The sequence below is a fragment of the Carcharodon carcharias genome, chromosome 16, assembly GCF_017639515.1.
Source record: "Carcharodon carcharias isolate sCarCar2 chromosome 16, sCarCar2.pri, whole genome shotgun sequence".
NCBI lineage: Eukaryota > Metazoa > Chordata > Chondrichthyes > Lamniformes > Lamnidae > Carcharodon > Carcharodon carcharias.
The window spans coordinates 115,804,782-115,819,515 of record NC_054482.1 but is presented as its reverse complement, the minus strand read 5'-3'; the positions used below and the strand labels follow the sequence as shown (position 1 = coordinate 115,819,515).

The window sequence follows — 14,734 nt, the reverse complement described above, 5'->3', positions numbered from 1 at the left end:
AGGCAGGTTTACATTTCAAAGGCTCAACATTGTCCGAGAATAAACGTCCTATTTCCTTGAAACCTGCCGGTTATAATTCCAACATTGATCATTAAAGCTTCCAAAATACCAACCCTTTTCCATGACAAAGTCCTTGTTTAGGATTCAAGCTTCGTAGCACCTTATAACTGCCCCTTCCCTGAGTCCAGGTTTGTGTAGTGGCCTGCCCATTGGAGTTAGACTGTGTAGAAACTCTGGAGAGTATAGACTGTTATCATTTTCTTCGCTTATAGGATTGATACTGATGTATTCTTTGAATTCATGGGACATCTCTGTAAAAATGTTTCCATTCAAACCAGGTGAATCTTCTGTTTGACACAAAGAAGAGCTTTCGAGTAATGAGTTGTATCAAATAATTGTCCCTGCCATTTTGCCACACTTAATCAATTTCATCATCTCATCCACCACAACCCCCCCCACCGCCCCCCAATGGCACCTCCCCCTTTCCCAGGCCTTCCCAATCCCACTCTTACCATCTCATCTGTTCCACCAATTATATCCCAGCGCTCATGGAAACAATCTCTCCAGCAAGAGTAACCTTGTTGATTAGCTCCCCTAACTTCCGCTGTATTTATTCTCCACCCACCCCGCTACTCTGTCGCTACCACCATAATCACAAACCGTTGGCAGCCACACCTACATCAAGCACTCCAGTTGTCCGCATGTCCCATGTGTCTCTGCGTGTGCCAGGCACCGCCCATCAGATCAACCCACCAACCAATGCAACCCTCGAATTGACCAATCAAAACAGTCTGAACCGATAAAAACTGAGTATTATTATACTCCCGGGGCACAGTATCGTAGAATGGGAGGGGAGTTATACCTTACAAACTAGTGTACTATCAGGGTGACTGATGACTGGATAAAACAAATTTCATTGTTATTTCACAATATACTGAAATTTATACGGGTGCTTGGAAGACTGAGCTGGAGAGGGTGGCTTTAGTGGCAATGTTGCTGGACGAGTAATCCAGAGGCCCAGGGTAATGTTCTGAGGACATGGGTTCAAATCCCATCATGGCAGCTGGTGGAACTAAGATTCAATCAATGAATCTGGAATATAAAGCTACTCTGTAATGGTGATCATGAAACTATCTTCGATTGTTACAAAAGCTCATCAGGTTCACTAGTGCCCTTCAGGGAAGGAAATCTGCTGTCCTTACCTGGTCTGGCCTACATGTGACTCCAGACCCACAGCAATGTGGCTGACTCTTAAATGCCCTAGCAAAGGCAATTAGGGATGAGCAACAAATGCTGGTGTGATAAAGTGGAGTGCAATGTACCTTTAAGGGAATGTAGTTAATTGGTCATGTGACTGAATTGACCAATCGCCATACTTTGGTAACTATAAGTCTAAGAGCTGGAGGTGATTGAAGAAGCACATAATGTGTCGGTGCTCTGTTCTTAGTTCCAATAAACCACCAGTGTTTGTTCAGTCAATCGGTCTCTCTGCCTGTATGGTTTCAAGCACCAACTAACGTGTTAGTATCAAGGGCGCAGCTCACATCCGCCGGACAAAGCAAACCTGAAAACCAAAAACCTAAAAGCTGGTCTTGACAGTGATACCCACAGCCTGTGAAAGAATAAAAAGAGAACCCTAAACCAATGCTATCCATTCTGATTCAAGGATCGATTTCCCTCCTTTCTGTGTCCGGAGTGTACTCCAATTCCCAGGCATGATGATAGGAACTCAGGCAGGACTTATTGCACCTACAACTCTGACCCAAGATTTCTTCACCTCCCTGCAATGTGCAGAATCTGTGCCTTAAGGGATGGAGTTACTTTCTTCCTCACTCCCCTTTCCCACAAGCGTGATTCTTCAGCCTGGAGAGCTTCTCAGTCCTGCTGCCCGGAAGGTTCTACAGTCATGTTCCAACATAACATCCTCATTCTTGTTTCCAAATCCCTCCATGGCCTCACCCCTTCATATCTTTGTAATCTCCTCCAGCTCTCCGAGATCTCTGTGCCTCTTAATTCTGGCCTCTTGTGCATCCCCAATTTTAATCACCACCATAGGCTGCTGTGCCTTCAGCTGCTTGGGTCCTAAACTATAGGATTTCCTCCCTAAATCTCTCTCCCTCTCTCTCCTTCTTTAAGAACCTTCCTAAAGCCTACCTCTTTCACCAAGCTTTTGGTCATGTGTTCCAATATCTCTTTACATGGCCCTGTGTCAAACTCTGCTCGACAAACAGTCCTGTGAAACACCTTTGGCCATTTTACGATATAAACATAGAAACTTAGAAAAAAGGAGCAGGAGTAGGCCATTCAGCCCCTCGAGCCTGCTCCGCCATTCAATATGATCATGGCTGATCCTCTGTCTGAAAGTCATACTCTCGCTCTCTCCCCATAGCCCTTGATGCCCTTGGTGCCTAGAAATCTATCTATTTCCTTCTTAAATATATTCAGTGACTTGGCCTCCACAGCCTCTGTGGTAGAGGATTCCACAGGTTCACCACCCTCTGAGTGAAGAAGTTTCTCCTCATCTCAGGAGTGAAGAAGTTTCTCCTCATCTCAGTCCTACATCGCCTACCCTGTACCCTCAGACTTGTTCTAGAGCCCCCCCCAGCCAGGGGAAACATCATCCCTGCATCCAGTTTGTCCAGCCCTGTCAGAATTTTATACACTTCAATGAGACCCCCTCTCATTCTTCTAAACTCTATCAGGGTGCTATATAAATGCAAGTTGATGCGAAGACTATTTGCGGTGTGACCATAAACGCAAGTCCTTTCTTGCAAAGAGTAAGTTGGATTACATTTTAGATCCTGGGGATTTTGTGTCAAAAACAACAATCTTGACATGTCATGTTATGTTCATGTCTTTTCTTAAACTTCAATTTGCAAATAATTCAATGTGCTATTGCAGATGGTCCTGTCAGGACAAGATTTCAGAAAGAGTCATTTTTCAGAGGGGTGCTATATATTTTCACCATCCCTTTTCAATGAAAACAGTTGAATGCAAATTCCTTAATCGACTGCTGAATAAAAGACTTGTTAACTGAATAGAGGTCATCATTGTAAGGTCACCACCAGTAAATCCAACTGGGAATTTGGTAGAAACCTCTTTACCCAGAGGCTGGTGAGAATGAGGAACTCACTACCACAGGGAGTGAGGTGGATGGGATAATTACATTTAAGGGGGAGCTGGATAAACACATGAGAGAGAAAGGAATAGAAGGATACCATGGTGGGAGGAGGCTCGGGTGCAGCATTAACACCAGCACCGACCAGCTGGGCTGAATGGACTGTTACTGTGCTGGAACTTCGATGTAATTCTTTGTAAAAGAAGTAATTAAGGTCCTGAGGGGTCTTGAAAGGGTGGACGTGGAGAGGAATATTCTCCTAGGGGTCACTGTTTAAAAATAAGGGGTCGCTCATTTAAAATGGAGATGAGACGAAATGTTTTCACTCAGAGTGAGTCTTTGGAACTCTCTTCCTGAAAAGGCAGTGGAAGCAGAGTCTTTGAATATTTTTAAAGCAGAGGTGGATAGATTCTTGGTAAGCAAGGGGGTGATAGGTTATTGGGGGCAGGTGGGATGCAGATTTCAGGTTACTATCAGATCAGCCATGATCTTATCAAATGGCGGAGCAGGCTCGAGGGGCTGAATGGCCTACATCTGCTCCTTGTTCATATGTTCATCCATAAAAAGAAAGTCTTATTCAGTTCTGCAATGATTTATAATGTTCTGCAATGATTTGTATTGTTCTGCAATGATTTGCAATGTTCGGTAATGACTTGTAATGCTTTGATTCTTTGCTAGGGGCCTGAAGGACCACAAGGACAACCTGGACCACCCGTGAGTAGATGTTTTTAAATTGTTTTGTTCATTTTTTTTTTAAAACCAGGCTTAGGTAGAAATGGATGGTTATAATAAAGGTCACTGTTTTATTACAGGGTCCTCCTGGGGTACCTGGTCCATTGGTAAGCAATATTCAATACACATTCCTCAGCTCTGCGTTAAAGTCAGCATGCTATCTCATTTTAAACCTGCATCTTGAAGGTCTTTGTTCACCCTTTGAGGAAAGGAATCAATATTTTCCTCAATTTGAAGATAGCTAGAACACCATTCGATAGATGATTGCTGATCTGAACCACAGACAACTATAACCAATTATTGTCCATGAGGGAAATGGCCAGTTTATTTCCCAGTCACATTTTCGCCCGTATTTCTGGATGGTTGACCGAAATCCTACAGGAACAAAGGCCGGGATTTTCCAGCTCCGCCCACTGCTGGGAGAGTGGATCATGGAAAGATGTCACATTGATGCAATAGTCTTTACATAGAATTAGATAGAACATGCACCACAGAAAAACTAACCAACTGTGCTAGTGTTTCTGCTCTCACTCCAATTTAAAATCCACCAGCTGCTGTCCCCAGAGCATTACCCTGGGTCTCTGGAGTATTAGTCCAGTGATGTTACCCCTATGCCACCCCCTCCCCCTCTCTTCCTTTCTGTCTCATGTGTTTATCTAATTCCCCTTAAATGTGTCTATGTTATTCTCCTCAACGACCCACTGTATTAACCAGTTTCACATTGTCACCACTCTCTGCGTAAAGAAGGTGTCCCTGGTGCATTTATTAGTGACTATTTTACATTGAATTTGAGGCCCATGGTTAAGCTGGAGTTAATGGGACTTTGCATCTAATCATGGTGGACCTGGCCTGCAAGTGCTTGATGTTAACACTGGATGGTTGAGTTGGAAGCTGTTCCAATCCACGGCACTAACCTCCATTAAGTCCGTTGAGCAGAAAGTGCAGCAAAGTTGTGGCTCTACTGATGGTATCCATTGCTCTCTTTGTCCTTTACTATCTGTTGTGCAGAGACATGTGGACATCAATGAAGCTATTCAAGCCCTGATTGCATCCAATGAAGCCCTTCAGTTTGAGGTAATCAGTCTTTCTCTGAGCTAAAATATCTTCTTATTGATAATAATGACAGCAACTAGCATTTATATGGCACCTTGAACATGGTAAAACACCCCAAAGTGCTTCACATGAGCAATTATCAATCAGATTTGGTGACAGAAAACAGCATTTGGAGATATTAGGACAGGTGAACAAAAGCAAGGTAGATTTTAAGGAGCACCCTAAAGCAGGAGAGAGAGAGAGAGAGAGAGGTGGAGATGTTTGGGGAGGGAATTCCAGAGCTTAGGGCCCAGGCAGCTGAAGGCACAGCTGCCAATGGTAGGGCAATAAAAAAAGGGGAGGCCATTTTTTGCACAACATTGGCTATTTTACCACTCTATGTAGATGCCCTTACCCGCTCTATGTAGATGTCCTTCCTCACTCTGGGTGTCTTACCACCAGCAGATGGTGGGGACATCCATTCTGCACATGAGGCCAGGTTTGAAGGAGTGCAGGTACCTTGGACGGTATGGGACCAGAAGATGTTACAGAGAATGGGAAAACTGGGGACAATAAACCCTAGCTATTTAAATACATTTCAAAAGGGCCCTCTTTTTTTTATATTCATTCACGGGATGTGGGCTTCACTGGCTGGGCCAGCATTTATTGCCCATCCCTAGCTGTCCTTGAGAAGGTGGCGGTGAGCTGCCTTCTTGAACCGCTGCAGTCCCTGTGGTGTAGGTACACCCACAGTGCTGTTAGGGAGGGAGTTCCAGGATTTTGACCCAGCAACAGTGAAGGAACGGCGATATATTTCCAAGTCAGGATGGTGAGTGGCTTGGAGGGAAACTTCCAGGTGGTGATATTCCCATGTGTCTGCTGCCCTTGTCCTTCTAGATGGTAGAGGGTGTGGGTTTGGAAGATGTTGTCTCAGGAGCCTTGGTGAATTCCTGCAATAAAGTACAAAGTTCTATTTTCTGCAGATGTCTCAGAATTATTTAATATTTCTATGATCTGAGTGTGCAGCTCGAGCAGTGTTTGCTATTTTGTATAAAATAGTCAACGTTTTTGCATTTGATCAGAGTCTTAATTCACAGGATCATGAATTTTAATGGCACAGAAGGAGGCCATTCAGCCCATTATGTCTACACTGGCTCTCCAAACAAGCATTATGAACTCGTGCCATTACCCTGCCTTTTCCCTGTACCCTGCACTGTTAATCCCACAGTTAAAACTCACTAAAAATCTATAAAGGGCAGCAAAAATCATTCCCTGAATATATTGGAGTTTCCAATTCACCCCAAGCTTTTAAAGCCCATTATATTTAGTGAGTTAGAAAACTTTGGGAATTTTAAATGAAATTTCAAAAGATTTTCCTGAAAACTGAGAATATCACACATGGGCAATTGCAACATAGTGAAGATATTATTCTTATTATGCTGCACAGCACCATACACATGTTACTTAGAGTTACATAGAATGTACAGCCCAGAAATTAGGCCATTCAGCCCAACTGGTCCAGGCTGGTGTTTATGCTCCGCACGAGACTCCTCCCATCCTCTTCATCTCACCCCATCAGCATATCCTTCTATTCCTTTCTCCTGCATGTGTTTATCCAGCTTCCCCCTAAATGTATCTATGCTATTCACCTCTACCACTCCCTGTGGTAGCGAGTTCCACATTCTCATCACTCTCTGGGCAGAGAAGTTTCTCCTGAATTCCCGATTGAATATATTAAAATCTATACCGAGCCTTGGTGAGACCACATCTAGAGTATTGAGCACAGTTTTGGTCTCCTTATCTGGGGAAGGATGCATTTGCCACAGAGGGAGAGCAACGAAGATTCACCAGACTAATCCCTGGGGTGGCAGGATTGTTTTATGAGGAGAGATTAAGGAAACTGGGCCTGTAATCTTTCAATTTTCGAAAAATGAGAGGTGATCTCATTGAAACTTACAAAATTAATCCAGGGTGTGACAGGGTAGATGTGGATAGAATGTTTCCTCTGGCTGGTGAGTCTAGAACCAGGGGACACAGTCTCAGAATAATGGGCAGGCCTTTTAAGACTGAGATGAGGAGGAATTTCTTCACTCAGAGGGTGTTGAATCCTTGGAATTCTTTACCCCAGAGGGTTGTGGAAGCTCAGTCATTGAGCATATTTAAGATAGATTTCTGGAGGCCGATGACCTCAAGGGGTATGGGGATGATGCAGGAAAGTGGCATTGAGGTGAATGATTACTCATGATCTAATTGAATGGCGGAGCAGGCTCGATGGGCTGAATGGCCTACTTCTGTTTCTATGTTCTATGTCCCTGTGATGAGAGGCTGAGTAAATTGAGTCCATATTCTCTGGAGTTTCGAAAAATGAGAGGTGATCGCATTGAAACACACAAGATTCTGAAATGGGCTTGATAGGATAGATACTGAAAAAAAATCTCCAGCCTATTCGAGAGAGCAACAAAGTACAACAGATGCTGGAAATCTGAACTAAAAACAGAAAATGCTGGAAATACTCAGCAGGTCTGGCAGCATCTGTGGAGAGAGAAACAGGGTTAACATTTCAGGTCTGTGATCTTTCAACAGTTCAGAATTCACCCTTGAAGCCTTTATCCAGTTCTCTTTGGAAAGTCCCTATTGAATCTGCTTCCACTGCCCTTTAAGGCAGCACGTTCCAAATCACAACAACTCCGCAGAGCTGTCCAGGTGCCTTCTCAATGTGGCGCTTTCACGTTAGATTCATGGACTCATAGACATTTACAGCACAGAAGGAGTCCATTCAGCCCATCATGTCCAAACCAGTTAACAAAGATCTGACTACACTCATCCCATTTTCCAGCACTTGGCCCATAGCCCTGGAGGCTATGGCAACACAAGTGAATATCTAAATACTTCTTAAATGTTACGAGAGTTTCTGACTCAACCACCCTTTCAGGCTGTGAGTTCCAGACTCCCACCACCCTCTGGGTGAAAAACTTTCTCCTCGACTCCCCTCTTAGCCTTCTACGTTGGAGCCTATGAGGTAACTGCGAGGAGGTCCACTTCCTGCCTGCCCTGCTATGCGGTTTGACGTGCTCTTCACACAAGCATACTTCAGGAGCTGAACAGCGCAAGATCTTCCACATTCAGCTGTCCCGCTCTGCAACAGAATTCGCTCCAACTTCCGCTCCCACCAACGAGCTTAGACTCCAGAATGGAAGATTCCGCCCTTATTTCCTTTACGTTTCATTGGCTTTATCACCATTTCTGGGAGTGCATACTGAATCTTTAAACTATGTGTAGATTTTGTATTGTTTTGTGCTTTGACCTAGGTGCTCTGGATACTTTCCTGATAACGTTGCCTTTGTTCATATCTCTCCAGCTGGTCAGTTATCTCACACCTATATTAATACTCTCTGTAGAATTACCAGAATAATGAAATGCCGCTCATGGAACAAGGTATGGAGATATTCAAAACTCTACACTATCTCAGCAGTCTGATGCACAGTATCAAGAACCCACTAGGAACCAAGGAACATCCTGTTCGTGTTTGCCGGGACTTGCTGAACTGTGAAAGTAAATTATCTAATGGTGAGTACAGCTCTGTGCATTTTGACTGTATCTTGACAGCAGCAATTGCTCAGAACAGATTTCTAATGCGAGCCCTTTTTCCACCCCTGCAGATAAGTACTGGATCGACCCCAACTTGGGCTGCCCTTCGGATACAATCGAAGTGTTCTGCAACTTTAGCACTGGCGGTCAAACCTGCTTACGCCCTGTCAGTACATCGAAGGTAATGAGGGACTTCAATTAATGCGAAGAGGCTGGAGAAGCCGTGAAGGTTGAGAGGAAACTTAATAGAGCTGTTCAAAATCATGGAGTGTTTCGACAGAGTAAAATAAAGAGAAACTGTTTCTACCAGCAGATGGACACAGATTTAAAGCATTTGGCAAAAGAACCACAGGCATCATGAAGAAAAGTTTTTTACCCAGCGAGTTGTTGTGATCTGGATCGCGCTTGCCTGACAGGGCAGTGGAAGCAGATTCAATAATAACTTTCAAAAGGGGAATTGGATAAATACTTGAAAAGGAGAAAAATTGCAGGGCCTTTGTGGAAAGAGCAGAAGAGTGGGACTAATTGAATAGCAAAGGGCCAGCGCCTGAAACAATGGGCCAAACGATCTCCAACTGTGCTGTTTCCATCAAACACCACTGAAGCAAATAACCAAAATGGATTTGGGACTGAGCGCAATGAGAATTAAAAAAAAAAAGGGGCAATTTCATTTGAATAATGAGGGAGAAAGGAGTAGGAGGACATGTTGATGTAGTGAAATGAAGCAGGATGACAGGGTGCTCAATGGAACATAATCACTGGCACAGACCAGTCGAACTGAATGGCTTGTTTCTATGCCATAAATTCAATATAATTCTTTGTAAGTCAGCTTTCTAGAAGTCACTGGATGGTAATTGTGTATGAGGATGCTTGCTGATGTGTTCCTCTCGCTAGCTCAGGTCCCCTCAGCTAGACAGACAATGAAACCAGGCAGGGTGGTAATTCTGATAGAAATCCGATGACTCTTACTGAGACATGCACACACATAGATGTCAAATATCAACAGAATAGGTTTCAGCCACAAAGCATTCCTCAGCCAAATAACCTGTGAGCACTTTCCTTTCTAGTTTAAGACTTTGGCCGGAAGTTTCCAGTCCCGTTGTGGTGGGACCCACCCGCAAGAGATTCTGCGACCCAGCCAAAAGTCCATTGACTTTCAGGGGGACCAGATGATCCCTGTGGTGGCCAGAGGGACGGGAAATCCCGCCCTTAGAATCTTAGACCATAGAAGGAGGCCATTCAGCCCAGAATTCCCCTGCCAGCTCCTGGAAATGCAATTAGCCCCACTCCCCCTGCTCTTTCCTCACAGACATGCAAAGTTTCCCCTTCGAGTATTTAGCCAATTTTGTTTTGGAAATTAACATTGAATCTGCTTCCGCCGCCCTTTCAGACTGCGCAACCAAAATCACAGCAACACGCTGTGTGAAAGAAATATTTTCTCACCCTCCCCTCCACTTCTTCTTTAATCCTCTGGGTCCTGACCTCCTGCTACTGGAAACAGTTTGTCCTTATTCACTCCACCAAATCCACCATGAATTTTGAACACCTCCATTAAATCTCCCCTGAACCTTCGCTGCTCCAAGGAGAACAATCCCAGCTTCTCCAGTCTCTCCTCAGAACTGACATTGACAGCAAATTGTTTTTTATTCCTGTTGTACGTCTCTGTTTGAATTTCATGACTTTTCACCGATCCTGTTTTAACCGGTTATTTCCCTTTGCAGCTAGACTTTGGAATTGGGAAAGTACAGATGAACTTTTTGCATTTACTAAGTTCAGAGGCCATACAGACCATCACGATCCATTGTCTCAATTTCCCAGTCTGGAAGAACACCACCAACAAACATCCCTACGCTAATTCCATGCTCTTTAGAGGATGGAATGGGCAGATATTTAAGGCAAATACAATATCTCAACCTAAGGTTATAAGAGACGGGTGCAAGGTAAGTCCCTGTGCATTTAGTAATTAACAATTCAGGTTCGTTTCTGTTTTGGCAAAATCAATCCGAAGGTCACCGATGCCTTATTGGTCTTTTTGGCCAATGTTGTGAGTGTAAAATGATGCAGAGTGCACAACACAGAAAGCCTCTTCCCAGCCCTCTTCTTTTGACTCTGTCAGATACCTTTCTATTCTTTTCCATCCCATGTCTTTATCTAGTTCCCTTTATCTATATCTATACTATCTTCCTGAACCACTCCTCATGGAAGCAAGTTCCACATTCTCACATTCTTTCTGTAAAGAAATTTCTTCTGGGTTCCCTATTCAGTTTATTAGTGACTATCCTATATTTATGGCCCTTAGCTTTGGTCTTCTCACATGGAAATATCATATCTACTCTATCGTTACCCTATCAAACATTTTCATAACCTTAAAGAGCTCTCTGGGCAGGATATTGACACGGGGATGACGTTGGGTGGAACTGAACTCCCAGCCTCACCCCGCATCATTTCAATTCTCAGGTTGGCGGGGGGGCGCAGCCGAGTCAGCTGTGCGCCCGCCGATCTGTCAATGGCCAATTGAGGCCATTGAAAAACTAATTCAACTAGTTGATGGACCTGCCCTTCCAACCTCAAGGTTAGCGGGTACGCCAGAAGCACTGGCGGGGCTTCGGAAAAAGCATCAAACCTCATCCAAGGGTGGGCTGAGTTTTTATGTAGGTTTTTAAAAATTTAATAAAAGCTTGAATAAAAGTGATGGACATGCTCCATCTCATGTGACAGTGTCACATGAGGGGACGTATCAGGGAAATTTATTTTTGTGCGTTGACCATTTTTGAATTTGGCGCTGATCTCCCTGAGGCAGCACTTAGCCTCAGGGAGATGGGATGAGTCCGCTCTTCCGTGCGCATGCGTGAAAGAGTGCACTCCCGGCTAAAGGAATCCTTCTCTGCCCGCACAGGGAGCGCATAGCACTTCCTGGTGGATGTCACGCTGGCCGGGCCTTAATTGGCCCTCCCACGTAAAATGGCGGCGCCCCCCCCAATTGGGCACCCCGATCAGAGGCGTGCCCGCTCCTGAACTTCCCCCCCCACCAACTGAGGGAAAAATTCTTCCCTATCAAACCTCGGCCTTCTCTTAGATAAAAGCAGAAAGTGCTGGAAAAGCTCAACAGGTCTGGCAGCATCTGTGGAGAGAGAAGCAGAGTTAGTTTTTCAAGTCTAATATGAATCTTCTTTGGAACCGAAATTCGGATCTGAAGAAGAGTGATATTGGACTCAAGACAATAACTCTGCTTCTCTCTCCGCAGATACTGCCAGACCTGCTGAGTTTTTCCAGCACTTTCTGCCTTTATTGCAGCTCTACAGCATCTGCAGGATTTTGCTTTTATCTCAGCCTTCTCTTTTCTGGGACGCTGGTCCCCAGCCTTGTCAATGTTTCCTCACAGGTGTAATCTCTCAGCTCTGGCATCATCCTTGTAAAACCTTTTAAGCACTTCTGCAGAACCACTATATCATTTTTAGAATGTAAAGACCAGAGCTGTTCGCATTAATCCAAGGACAGGATTTTTCAGTGTACAGGGGCAGGCCTGACACCCTGATGTGTAAAATGATGCGCGATGGACATTGGGCATGTGTCCCCATGTCATCGCGCTGTCTTGAGGTATTTCGTTTGGCCGGCCCGTGCCGGATTCGGCTGCGCGTCCCCCCCACCCCCTGATATTTAAACAGCCTATTGAGGCCATTAAGGAATTGATTCATGTAATTGTTTACGCTGTCCGTCCATCCTTACAGTTAGCAGGCAGGCGAAAAGGCCAAGCGGCCTGCACTTTTTTATGAAACCTCATCCACGGGCGGGAAAACCGCTTCAATCTCCCTGAGGCAGCGCCATGCCTCAGGGAGATGGAAGCATGCGCGAAAGAGCACTGGCCTTGACTCTCTCTCCTCCCCCTGCCCGCACAGGTAACACTGAGCGCTACGACTCCCGTTTTACACTGAGCGGGCCTTCACTGGCCCACCTGCTCCCGCCAAGCCCACCTACCGCCTTAAAAATTCAGGCCCAAGGGTGGTCCAACTAAGGTTCAAGGCAAGTTGAACACAGCTTCTCTATTCTTTAGTCCTGTCTGTTCTATTCCAGAGAGTTAGTTGGTGAAGGATAGAACTGGAGTCAAATTTTACATATTTTTATATTAATTTATGGAGCTACACATTACAAGCATGCACCTCCTAACCCCACACCCAATTTTATAGTCTGTGTCTATTTGTAGAGGTTCAAGCAAATGTCCAGTTAATGCCCATCACCTGCATTCAATTCATATAGAATTCACACTATCCCTCTAGCAATGAAACCACCCTTACTTGATTTGGTTTTTTTTTAAATTCATTCACAGCATGGTGGCAGTGCTGGCTAAACCAGCATTTATTGCCCATGTCTAATTGCCCTTGAGACAGCTGAGCAGCTTGTTGCGCCATTTCAGAAAGCAGTTAAAAGCTGGCCACATCACAATGTTGGGCCTGGATTTGTGTATCAGTACCCCCTAGATCCCTTTGCTCCTCTAGCTCATTCAGACTGGTGTTTGTTTGTTAATTGCAGATTCAGGACGGAACGTGGCAACAGACGCAGTTCGTTTTTCACACTCAAGTTGTGAGTCAACTTCCGATTGTTGAGATTCAGCGGCCCCCCCACCTCAAGCCAGCAAATCAATATCGCGTAGAAATCGGTCCAGTCTGTTTTCTATAATAGGACAATGAACTTGGGTTATCTTTATGAACACTGTAAGGAAACTGTTACCAAAAGCTAGACTCCTTTCAGCTGGAAGTTTTTGGAGAGATAATCTCTTGTTCACTGTGGAAAACCCAGAAACAAGTTTTATTCAAACTGACTTCTCAGGAAGAATGAGTTGATGCCGAATCTACCGGAAACCAATCACTGAAGTTAGCAGGAAATGTAAGGCAATTGTTGCGTAATGCACAATATTTTGTGCTTCCTATCATAGTTCCTTTTTAAACAAATAGTAGTGGAACCTTTCCGTAATGTAGAGATTATGACTTCAGGTCCATGCACTCACAGTAAATCAGCCCCAAAAAGGACTGGAAAAGGAAAGATCTTTAGTAGCACTGATGGCGATGTGTTGAAAAAATGTGCGACTGTCTCATGATGAGGATGGACGGCAGCTAATAACAGGTGCCCAGTTTTATCGTCTTCTCTTCAGTTTTGAAAGGTGCTACTTCTAGAAGATTCCTCTACCTCCGATATGCTAATCTGTCTCTCATCTAGGGCTTCATTTTGGCCAACCTGGTGGCTGACAGACACGGATGTTCCTCGTGCATGAGAGTCAATGGACCAGCCTACTGAGAAACCCGTGTTGGCTGGTACTGAGCACCCACCCGCATCCTGTCAGGACTCATCACTTATCTGAGGTTAGCCAGAGCCAGTGTGTGTCAGAGTCCCAACTAGGCACAGGCTATTCAATCAGCAAAATAGAAACCGTTTACTGGCACACAGCGCTGGTAAACTTCCTGTCTGTGCAGCTAAATCCACCTGCCCCATGAGGGTATTGCCTTTTATAGTTATTGAGACCGAAATGGGACGGATCTAAGCCAGACTGACCTCTCCAGCGTCTATTACTATGGTAGGCTGGTCACCAACAGCATGTTGGAATGTAGACACATGCAGCCTGGCTCAGATATCAGATTACTAAGGCTGTCACTGACATATATGTCCCCTTGGAGCCAACTCAGCCCTAAAGAGACCTCCCACTTTCTTCTCCATGCACCCACTACCATCATCTCCATGCACCCACACCCACCCCCCCCAATCCCCAACCCCACCACACACCACCGCCACCCACCCCCCCACCCCCCACCACCTCCACCCCCCACCCCACAACCCCCCACAACCCCCCACCTCGCCAACCATCCAAAGAGAAAGTCACTGCTGAGGCACAAAACAGGCATCAGAAACCTCTGAGCTGAAGTTCAGCAGAAGGGTGGCATTACTGCCATCTCTTTGAGCATGGCACAGAGACTCCACCCACCCATACCCCAGACAGAGGTGATTCTACAGGTCAGATGTTGCAGGACTTTGACTACAACTTGACCAAGGTGGGTACTGAACCCTAGATATTGACGACATGTTGGCTTTAATGCTCCCTCTTGTCAATCGTGAACCTCAGAGCTTGCTCATTTGATGGACATCACTCTTTGTGCATGAACACAAGGAACTGCACAGGATAGCTTGTGACATATCGCCCTCCTGGATGTCTTAGGTGCTAATGTTAATCAGGTGCTAATTGTTTCAACCAGCAAAGGTTTTGATATTTTTTTTTTT

General features: G+C 45.0%; 1 protein-coding gene across 1 annotated transcript in view; it reads left to right on the top strand.

Annotated features, from left to right (window-relative positions):
- The window catches only part of LOC121289422 (collagen alpha-1(XXIV) chain), a 615,168-nt gene extending 601,055 nt beyond the window's left edge, over positions 1 to 14,113 (top strand). Inside the window, exons 53-59 of the mRNA XM_041208885.1 lie at positions 3,797 to 3,832; positions 3,931 to 3,957; positions 4,859 to 4,924; positions 8,281 to 8,449; positions 8,542 to 8,651; positions 10,192 to 10,410; positions 12,998 to 14,113. Of these exons, the coding sequence (XP_041064819.1) occupies positions 3,797 to 3,832; positions 3,931 to 3,957; positions 4,859 to 4,924; positions 8,281 to 8,449; positions 8,542 to 8,651; positions 10,192 to 10,410; positions 12,998 to 13,144 (774 nt within the window). The 3' untranslated portion in view covers positions 13,145 to 14,113. The remainder of the gene's footprint in view (positions 1 to 3,796; positions 3,833 to 3,930; positions 3,958 to 4,858; positions 4,925 to 8,280; positions 8,450 to 8,541; positions 8,652 to 10,191; positions 10,411 to 12,997) is intronic.
- Positions 14,114 to 14,734: the final 621 nt, after the last annotated feature.